Source organism: Phyllobates terribilis, unplaced genomic scaffold (assembly GCF_046119375.1).
Source record: "Phyllobates terribilis strain yellow unplaced genomic scaffold, ASM4611937v1 Scaffold_13__5_contigs__length_258822181, whole genome shotgun sequence".
Lineage (NCBI taxonomy): Eukaryota > Metazoa > Chordata > Amphibia > Anura > Dendrobatidae > Phyllobates > Phyllobates terribilis.
The window spans coordinates 112,881,616-112,892,783 of NW_027362773.1; the positions used below are offsets into that span (position 1 = coordinate 112,881,616).

The 11,168-nt window shown below is 39.6% G+C and overlaps 2 protein-coding genes across 4 annotated transcripts in view; one reads left to right on the forward strand and one right to left on the reverse strand.

The window, feature by feature from the left end:
* The window catches only part of LOC141173906 (transmembrane protein 272-like), a 30,030-nt gene extending 21,556 nt beyond the window's left edge, over window positions 1-8,474 (reverse strand). Inside the window, exons 1-3 of one of the 2 annotated variants that reach the window (XM_073658451.1) lie at window positions 8,140-8,474; window positions 4,032-4,095; window positions 2,647-2,695 (exon numbers count right to left, since the gene is read on the reverse strand). In XM_073658451.1, coding sequence (XP_073514552.1) covers window positions 2,647-2,668 — 22 coding nt within the window. In that variant the 5' untranslated portion in view covers window positions 2,669-2,695; window positions 4,032-4,095; window positions 8,140-8,474. Of the gene's footprint in view, window positions 1-2,646; window positions 2,706-4,031; window positions 4,096-8,139 lie in introns of both variants that reach the window. The other variant, XM_073658452.1, reaches the window with a different exon arrangement.
* SART1 (spliceosome associated factor 1, recruiter of U4/U6.U5 tri-snRNP) overlaps window positions 1,954-11,168 on the forward strand; it is a 187,564-nt gene continuing 178,349 nt past the window's right edge. The window contains exon 1 of one of the 2 annotated variants that reach the window (XM_073658449.1): window positions 1,954-2,059. The gene's annotated coding sequence lies outside the window, so the exon portion shown is untranslated. The remainder of the gene's footprint in view (window positions 2,060-11,168) is intronic. The other variant, XM_073658450.1, reaches the window with a different exon arrangement.

Here is an 11,168-nt window from a genome sequence, read left to right on the forward strand (position 1 = left end):
AGATTTTAAGTAGTTGACTTTTGGTTAAAAAAAAATCTAAATAAATAATTTTTAGAACCTTTACAGGATTAATGTGTTTGAGGCTACATTTTCATGATGAGTTTCTGGTGAGCTTTTTATACTGCATATTTTTGAAAAAATGCAAGAATCTATTTTACTTAATGGATGCAGAAATGGTGCAGAAAATCTGCAACATCGAAAACTCACCAAAAGCTCATCATGGGAACGTAGCCTTACTCACCACTGTAAAAATAATAAAATGTGCTGAACATATTGCTAACACTGCTTAGCCCATTAATTGGCTGCAGTCAATCAATCAATTGTATGGCAGTCAGATGAATTTGAAGCTTAGGCTTTTTATCCTTTTAAATCTGCCGCACTATACAACCGTCTGTGAAGGATGGCACCAAAGAGATCACGCGGAATCCCACCGCGGCCACCACATGTGAAGGATCCGCACCTCGCCACCCTGCCTGACGTCACTATTACATCAGAAGGATCACGTGATACGGTCTCCCCACTTGCACCAATGTGCTGTTCCATCCCATCTAGGGGCACGTAAGGTCAGCTTGGCACAGCTTTACACAGACACCCCTTGTCCATACGGGCCCAGGGAGGCACTGCACAGAAAATCACGGAATACACTAGCCTGTGATCTACTGTGACGGTGAGTCACGGAGACTTTCTCCCATAGCAGGGAGGATCGTGGAGGGAGTTTAAGGCGTAGGCGCGAGATTACAGCGCCACAATTGCACGTCACAGGACACTGTGATATGCAGGGGAGGTGGGTATTATTATAATGAAGAGAGGAGGTGGGGATTCTTTCCGTGCCTGGGGCATGGAAGGAATTATTAACCTAAAGATATAAGATTTCACCGCAACAAGACCATTAATATGAGGTATACAGGTAGGACTAGATTAACATTTCTATCACCTGTATGCCCAATAGGTTATATACAGTACTTCCCAGGGGGTGACAGATTCCCTTTAAAGGACAGTCCTAAGGAGGCGGTTCTGGTGCCATCGGATCACGCCGGGTCCCTGCTACGTGTTAAGACCAAACACAGCTTTGCTATCTTTTTCCTACTAGCTATTCTACATATCTCCCCACCCTGTGACACCAGAACGGATCGAGGCCCTGGAAAGTGTTTGGTCCGGTCTGGGGATCTCGGAAATATACACGATGTACAGCTAGGATGTATAGTATCTCCATATTCTCCTTATGAAATCCTAGCTATCTGAACAAGGCAGACTGCATGATATCCACATGGTAAGCAAGTGTTTGTCCTGCTCTGAGCAGGTCAAGGTGTGAGATCTGTCACCACAGCCTTTTGACTCTTGACCCCCCCATGCTGCTGCTAGATGTTCTGTACAGCCACAGGCTGAAGAGAGTTTTATGATCCCATGCCAAATAGGATACAAATTATTATTATTATTATTATTATTATAGCGCCATTTATTCCATGGCACTTTACATGTGAAGAAGGGGTATAATACAAGAACAATTACAATAATCTTGAACACAATGTGACGGCGACGGGTACAAGAGGAGCGAGGACCCTGCCAGCGAGGGCTCACAGTCTACAAGGGGTGGGTGATCATGGAGATATAATTCCATATCAAATATTCTTCACACCGTCTATTCACATACTATTGTGAATTTTGTACTTTGTGTATCTCAGTACTATTTTGCCTTTTCCATGTATATATCATTACTTATTAATAACTTTTGTGATCTTACATTACTTTATGCCATATGGCAATCAGATTTCTTTATTGCACTTGCACTTTACCCTTTTGTAATAATGTCCATACAATTCTAATATTACTTTATGCCTTTCTGTTTACTCTTTATTCATATTTATTATCAACGACTATGGCTCTGTTTTTAATTACAAAAGTACAAAGTTCGCCAGCTCCGTAGATTGCCTGTGAAAATCATCGGCACAGAAAGTTAAAACCCCTGCTCGACTTGAGATGCCGACAAAGCAAATGAAGGTATCCAGCCATTTGGATATAAAACTTCTCCAATTTATTGGTTCAGCTTAAAAGGTTCTAAGTAAGTAAAAAATATTGCATCAAGGCAAAATATGACGCGTTTTGTACATAGAACTGTCTTTAGTCATTTCCATGACATAAAATTTCTCCAATTTATTGGTACTGTTCCAGGTACTGTATGTGAAAAATATTGCATCAAGGCAAAATACGACGCAATTCGGATATAGAACTGTCCTTAGTCATTTCCATGACTTATAAAACTTCTCCAAGTTATTCGGACAGCTAAAAAGGTTCCAGGTACATTAAAAATTTGCATCGTCGCAAAAAACAACATATTTTGGACATAGAACTGTCCTTAGTTATTTCCATGACTAAGGACAGTTCTATGTCCAAAACGCGTCAGTTTTGCCTACATAACACTGATATTTAAGTAGGTTTAGAAAATAAAAAAAGTAACAGGAATGCTTCTTCAATAATGCTGTTAGCATAATTTATTCTTTTAGCTCTAATATTAAGATGTCCAAAATATTATACTATGGTATTTAATATTAATATGTCCATTACTGATGTATACACTCATCTCTCCTTCTGATAATGGATACTACTAGTATATAATCCACTTAGCAAGCTCTGAATGCACACACTTACATAATCCACAGGAGAACGCCATATCAATGTGATAAAAGCCCTGTAGTATCTTGTGCAAACAACATTGAGAAAAAAAAAACATATATTACTTTTCCAAATAAACAGGTAACATGCACTCGGTATAACATACATGTCACTATATGATGTTGTTATTTACTAACTGAAGACATAAGAGTCAGCGATCATCACTGGTTATGTAATAAAATAATATTTTACATATAAAAAACACTTTATGGCAGTTTAGACTCCTAAATCAGTCCTTGTTCTCATTTCCAAAGATTTGTTAATGACCAAGGTCAAGCTAGTAATTTAACAATCAGATCAATCAAATCAATTTTCTTTTGTGTTATAGGATCTTGGGTGGATGGATGGATAGAAAGAAGGATGGATGGAAAGAAAGATGAATGGATGGATGGAAAGAAGGATGGATGAAGGAATGATGGCTGTATGGAATGATGGCTGTATGGAAAGAAGGATGGATGGAAAGAAGAATGGATGGATGGATGGATGGATGGATGGATGGATGGATGGATGGAAAGAAGGATGGATGGATAGATGGATGAATGGATGTATGGAAAGAAGGATGGATGGAGGAAAGATGGATGGATGGAAAGAAGGATGAATGGAGGAAAGATGCATGGATGGAAAGAAGGAAGGATGGATGGATGGAAAGAAGGATGGATGGATGGACAGATGGATGGATGAATGGAAAGAAGGATGGAAAGAAGGATGGAATAAGGATGCATGGATGGATGGATGGATGGAAAGAAGGATAGATGGATGGATGGAAAGAAGGATAGATTGATGGATGGAAAGAAGGAAAGAAAGATAGATAGATAGATAGATAGATAGATAGATAGATAGATAGATAGATAGATACAGGGAAAAATAGATGGATACAGGGACAGATAGTGTGACAAAGTCACTGGCATGTTATGTGCTGAGAGGGTTAATCAGCCATTTTTATGGGCCAGTTTTTTGTGAACGACTATAGAGCGGGTGGGAGGTCGTTCACCATATCTCCACCCCAGGGTGTGGTCTTGGGTTTAAATACCCAGCCTGTAGAGGCATTCAGTGTTCAGTAAGTCTGGAGAGGCAAACTCCAGACATGTTTGTGTTGAGATGACCTGAACCATGTGGAGTTGCTAAACTCTGAGCAGGCGGACCCCTGCTAACACAAGGACTGTGTTTTGCCCAAAGGGCCGTGTTTATTTTTATGGACTCAATGTTGGTTTATGTTGCATTCTAATAAACCAACAAGAAATTTAAAGAGACAGTGTACCTGTGTCTACCTCCGTGTGCAGCTGAGTGAGCGATCTACCACAATAGATAGATAGATAGATAGATAGATAGATAGATAGATACATACATACATACATACTCACCTCTTCACTGTAGTAAACTAGGATGTGGTTTATATTCACATTTTCAGTTTCAAGTAAGAAAGTTCTGTGAATAAGGAAATAAAACCAGAGTAATCATGTGACTGAGTGCTGTAAAAAAAAAAAAGTAGAAACCTGCTTGCTACCAATATTACAGATTTGTCATGATGAATCATGGCTATAATAATCTTTACACATAATGTAATTGCTGCCCAAACTATATAGTAACCCACACAGCACAACCTTGTATCTCCAGGGGTAATGGATGACCCCCACCCCAGAAAGCTTTAACTGGAGGTAAAATATCACCAGGGGGTTCAGCAAAAAGATGATAATAATCCCTTTGCACTGTACATATAGATACCTTTGCCATACAATGCTATATAAACATTGCCGTAATAATATGAAGCTAAAATATTCTCTTCATTCGCAAAGGTGAAGACCACTAGTTAGTAGGGGAACACACAGGGAATAGATTTAAAGAGATTGTCCACTACCCTGAATCAGTTACAGGTTTTGCCATAAATGCTTTAGAATAATGCCCCTAAAAAAAAGCATAAAACTTTCTGCCAAGTTTCATGTTATTTTCTGCTTCTCTTCTTGTGTCCTGGCACCAGTTTTGCAGTCACAGCCGTCCCACCACTTCCTCTTCAGAATCCTCTTACTACATTTCCCATCATTCCTTGTGCTGGGCTGCAAGCCAGCAGTGAGGACAGACCTGTAACTCCACCTACACCCCAGCCTCACCCTCTGCCTAGCACTATCTCCTGTACAGGACACTGCTGGGGATAGAAATAAGGCAGAAAGCACGAGAACACCAGCCTTGGCACTGAAGATTATCCCTTATTCCCCCTTATTGAAATGGACAAATTGGATGGGGAGAGATCTGAATATATTCACATTTTAAAGGGAATACAGCAGGATGTATATACATTATACAGGGTATACAGCGATGTGTGTGCATGTATATAAACCCTGCTGTATACATACAGATACAAGGGAGAGCTGGGACTGCAGAGAGAGGCTGTTGCAGCATTCACAGAAACAGAATGGGGTCAGCTGAATGCAGCCCAAAGCAAAGTCACACCCACCTGTGATGTTAGCCCCACCCATGTTGTAAGCCCCACCCAACTGATCAACAAGCCCCTCCCATCCTTTCGTTTTCAGTGCCCGGTGAGGGAAAATCTGATGTAACATCACAGGAACCCAGAGATTGTGAGACCAGAAGAGCAGCTCAGGATACAGAAGGATTTGGCAAAGCAAAGTATTTCATAAAATGTTGCAGACGTTCTTGAAATGTTAACACATTTTCTAGGAGACCGACCACCGCTGCTGCCCAGCTCGTAAGCGCAGCACTGAAGCTGGCTGGGATTAGGAGCTAACAGTGCTTTCCAGTAATCGCAGCCAGCTTCAGAGCAGCGCTTACAAGCTTAATAGAAAAGAGCTTGTAAGAACTGCACATTTTGTTCGACAGTAGTGGTGGCCAGTCTCCTAACAAGCTATAAACAAAAGAAAAATGTTAATGTGACCAGCTCTGTTGCATTTAAGCTGCAGTGAAAACTCACCTCTCCTGTACTGGTTCCTTGTCACTTTGACATTTCAACATATTACTACTCAGTTTGATTGCTGTGTCCAGCTCTGCTACATTTAACTTACATTGCAAACCCGGCTCTGCTGCATCAGTTGTTCATCCTTTTGATTATCATCATCTCTCTGATATTAACATGTTACTCTGCTTCCTTGTGGATTACAACTCTGCTACACTAGTTGCCATTGCTCCAAATCTGCTACATCGTTGCCATTGTTCCTTCTAGATCATCTTACTGCAACAAATCCTTTGTCCTTGCCGCCTGGTACTGCTCATCCGAAAAAGGGCTTTGAGGATGCACCTCTCCAAATGAGACATATCTCAAACACTGTGCAAACTGACCTATGGTACTTTTATTTTTAGATCTGCAGTATGTCAATTTTTCGAGCAGGTGCACCATGTAATTGCATTCAATATGGAAGCGCCTATGCGTTTTTAGTATGTTTCCGCTGCAAAAACACAATATAACACATGTAATCCGCACAAGACAGTATCAATCAATTTTTGTCAAGGCTTAATACCAAGAAATAATAAAAAATGAGTAGTTTAATTGAATGCATGACATACCATAAAGAGACAAAAACTGCAGCGTTAAAACCATGATAACGCAAGCAAAAAAAAAACCACACTCAAAAACACAATGAATAAAATGCAAGTAACCTAATTTAGCAAATAGGTGCTGAATATATGCAATATCAAAAACTTACCATGTGCACACTGAGGTTTTTTAGTAGTTTTTGGAGCAGGAACTGAAAGGAAACTTGAAATCCTCCTCCATATCTCAGAACTCATCAATAATTTTAAGTTTATGTTCCTCAGATCTCTCATACTTTGCACTGATGAGGGGCAATAGCCCGAAACATCATGTCTGCAAATTGAGTTTCTGCTTTGGCTTTTATCCTAAGTCATATTGCAAGACTCATTAATGAGTTGATTGTGACTTGTAGGATCGCTGCTTCCAACAGGTGGCGCTATAGAGTACATGTCCTCTTCCTCTCTGAAGAGTCAATTTGCATATTTAATTTCCCTGAGGAGCATTGCACATTAAATAAACCCCTTTACATTGGTATGTCAGGGTCGGTATGTAACTCTCCACACGGAGAGACCTTATCCCTTAGACCTCAGTCCAGAGCCTCATACCTAACCAAATCAGATCTCATACTTTGCACTGATGAGGGGCAATACCCTGAAACACCATGTCTGCAAATTGAGATTCTGCTTTGGCTTTTATCCTAAGTCATATTGCAAGGCTCGTTAAAGGGTTGATATTGACTTGTAGGATCGCTGCTTCCATCAGGTGGCGCTATAGAGTTCCAGTCTTCTTCCTCTCTGAAGAGGCAATTTGCATGTTTAATTTCGCAGAGGAGCATTGCACATCAAATAAACCTCTTTACATTGGTATGTCAGGGCCAGTATGTCACTCTCCACAAGGAGAAACCTTACCCCTTAGACCTGAGTTTATATTCCAAAATCTCAGCAAAAAGACTTTGAGTGCATGTAGCCTTAGAGAATATTTTTTTCCAAACTGGTTGCTTAGTAGACATCTTCCTGTTCCTAAGGATCAAGATAAAGATCCCTATGTGCCAGACTCCGGACCACATTGAGTAAAAAGTAAACTTTATCTTTTTTGTTTCCTCTTTCACTTACCAAAATTAACAGACTCAGTTTCATTAAGACTAGCACTTTGAACTTGTTTCAATGAAAGGATCGCTGGACTAAGATACATCAAGTTTATTAAAAGGCGTAAGCACTAACATCTTACAACAGCCATGTGTTTCCGGCAGAAATGTTTCTCCAGCCAGGGACAAAAATTAAGATCAATTTGTTAGGCAGACTTTGCTACACCATGTCCAGCTCTGTGTAATTTTTGAAAAGTTGGCGGATCTGATCTTGCATAGACTGGTGTAAAAACTTTGGGTCCGATTCATTAAAGTTTTTATGCCCAAAAACCAGAATTGCACCAAAATCTAGCTATTTTTGACATGTTAAAGTCAGAGTTCTGGTGTGTGGAATTTTTGTAGAATTTTAGGCTACGTTCCCACGATAAGTTTTTGGTGAGTTTTTTACTCTGCGTATTTTCAAAAAAATGCAAGTAACCTATTTTACTTAATGGGTGCAGAAAATCTGCAATATAAAAAACTCACCAAAAATTCATTGTGGGAACATAGCCTTAGGGTTTGGTTATCAAAATATAGCATCTTCCAAGTATAGCATTTTTTCTACAAACATTTTTATAGGACCCGAAATAAGCCATTTAAGACAGTAATGACAATTTTCAAATGTCAATACAAATGCATGCAAAAAAAACATAAAAATTCTTGAAATACTTGGTGTTTTTACATGTTTTAAAATGCAGAAAAAAAAATGTGAGTCCTGAGAGTATGTGCACATGTTGAGTATTTTTCTGCTCTAAATTCGTGTATGTTGCCAAGAAAAACACAACGTAAAATAAGTGTTATTATAATGAATCAGTTTACCAAAGAATAGCTAAAATACATGATTTATTTTTTTTAAATGGCTAACCTCAGACCTGTGGGGAAACCCAGGATCTTATATGGCTCCTCCAGTTAGGCAGTTGGGATCCGGCTGTCAATCAGCAGTACGTCGGAAGTTTCACCCCGTCAACAGAACAGAAAAGAAGCCACTACTCTGTCGACGTGACATCAGCAGAGGCAGCTGAATCGAAAATCACAACAAGCGCTGGGCGCAACAGACGCTGGGCACAACAGACGCTGGGCACAACAGACGCCGGGCACAGCAGACGCCGGGCACAGCAGACGCCAGACACAACAGGCGCCGGGCACAACAGGCATATAGATATCAACTACCTGCCTGTTATTGCTTAGGCACATTTTTTATTTTTCACAAAGTCCCGGATTTCCCCTTTAACCTAAATCTTCTGGCACCATAAAGGGAAGTCACACAAATTCTTGGTAGGCAGAATCTTTAAACAGGATCTATCATTTCTGAGAAAAACTCAAGTAACAGGAAATTACAACATAGGACCTTTTCTAAAAATATAAATAAAAAACAAAGTAGCATTCTGCAACTCTAAGTATGCGAATATGAAATATATGAAATTTGAATAGCATTACTGCTGTAGAAAATAGAAATAACTGAGAAATCTTAGTGTATAAATTGGCCAATTCATGTATACCTGGTAGCCACGTTAAGGCGTCTCTCAAAATACCAGGAACCTGCCTGTGTGAACTCCTCTCTAAGAGACTATGTCTGCTTGTGTATGGGAAGGCAAGAACCTGCTGCAATTAAAACCACCTGTGGCCTAGAGGTGGAGTGCTCAGTTAAAGCTTATACATAAAAACAGAAAAAACTGACCAGCACTTCCAAAACAAGAAATTGGTGTGAACAGGTACTTACTAGGAGCAGCTACCCCCATATACAACTAACAAACAAAGCAGCACACTGTAACGCTAAGTATGTGAACATGAAATATATGAAATATGAATAGCATTACTGCTGTAGAAAATAGAAATAAATGAGAAATCTTAGCGCATAAATTGGCCAATTCGTGTGTACCTGGTAGCCACGATAAGGCAAGTGGTTCTAATTGCAGCAGGTTCTTTCCTTCCCACGCACAAGCAGACATAGTCTCTTAGAAAGGAGTTCACATTGATAGGGTCCTGGTATTTTGAGAGTCACCTTAACGTGGCTACCAGGTACACATGGATTGGCTAATTTATGCGCTAATATTTCTCATTTATTTCTATTTTCTACAGCAGTAATGCTATTCATATTTCATACATTTCATGTTCACATACTTAGCGTTACAGTGTGCTGCTTTGTATGTTAGTTGTATGTGGAAGTAGCTGCTCATAGTAAGCGCCTGTTCACACCTATTTCTTGTTTTGGAAGTGCCGGTCAGTTTTTTCTTTTCCTAAAAATATGTCAATAATAAAACAGAGGATTTACCTCTATGAGACATGGACATAACTTTTTTCCTATTTTAGCAGTGACCATTGTAAGGATATATTCAAATGTGGCATTAGGTATAGCAGAAATCTCTGGAAAAAAAATATCTGCCATGTGTGTATGTACCCTAAACCCACAAGATTTGACCTGTTCTGTGAAATCTCCCGCCTCTCCTGAAACTTGAACCTTTCAGTTTTACACAAGAACTTTTTTGGGTTTTTGAAGAGGAACTTCCATCAGGAACATTCATTTTTTTTGGAGGAGATTTTCTTTTCCTGAAGCTTTTCTTGGAAAGGTTTTGAAGAGTTTTGGCAAAGGTTGTTATGTCCTGTAGAGTATTTTGTTGCATTTTGCTTTGACTCTTCTTAGTTTAGAGCGAATTCCATAAAGACCTTCTATAAATGTACATATCTTAATAAGATTTCTTTTCATTTCAGTCTATTTTTAAAGGGAATCCATCAGCAGTTTTTTGTTATGTAATCTGAGAGCAGCATGATGTAGGGGCAGAGACCCTGATTCCAGCGATGTGTCACTTACTGGTCTGTGTTTTGCTGTTTCAATACAATCAGTGTTTTATCAGCAGCAGACTATCATTACAGGACTAGGTGTCTCTTGGTCTCACCTTTGCCTCCATCACTGATTAGCAGCTCTCTGTAATTATAAAAAGTAATTAAAGTACAGAAAGCTGGCAATTAGTGGTGTGGGCGGGGTTATACACAGCTTAGTATTCCAATCAGTGGTGTGGGCGGAGTTATACAGAGCTCAGCATTCCAATCAGTGGTGTGGGCGGAGTTATACAGAGCTCAGCATTCCAATCAGTGGTGTGGGCGGAGTTATACAGAGCTCAGCATTCCAATCAGTGGTGTGGGCGGAGTTATACAGAGCTCAGCATTCTGAGCTCTGCTAGATCTGCAGCAGAAAAACTGTGATTGTATCACAACTGCTGCACCCAGTAAACTAATTGATACATCACTGGAATCAGGGTCTCTTTCCCTACATGCTGCTGTCAGATTTCCTTTAACCCTGTCACAATCTCTTCTTATGGCCTCATCCAGACGTCCATTTTTTTATTTTTTTTTTTGCATATGAGAAAGAAATTGACTGTTTTTCATCAATTCTCATTCAGTGTGTCCACTCTTACTATCAGTTTGACATCTGTTTTTTTTTTTGCAAAGGCAAAAAAATGTTTCCAAGCTTCTCCTGCCCAATGAAAAACCGAAACGTCTCCCTTATTTTTTTAAGGATAATTGGTTTGCAAAAAGCCAAGTATGTCAACACACCTATAGTCTATAATTAATGTGTGTTCTATACGTGAAATACGAGGGTGTGAATGGGGCCTTAATCCCATATTGCTTATGCTTCAGTTCCTGCCTAGTTGGAAGTTTTCTTACCTTCTCTTCTTGTTCCATTAACCATGCTTTATTCACTTGCAGCCAACATTTGATGTATATATACTGTATAGCAGGATGGGGCCAAGGATAAGGGATATATATACCAGGATGGGGAACACATATAACAGGATGGGGAACATATATAACAGGATGGCAGACATATATACCAGGATGGGGCCAGGAAGAAGGACATATATACCAGGATGGGGAACATATATACCATGAAGGAGG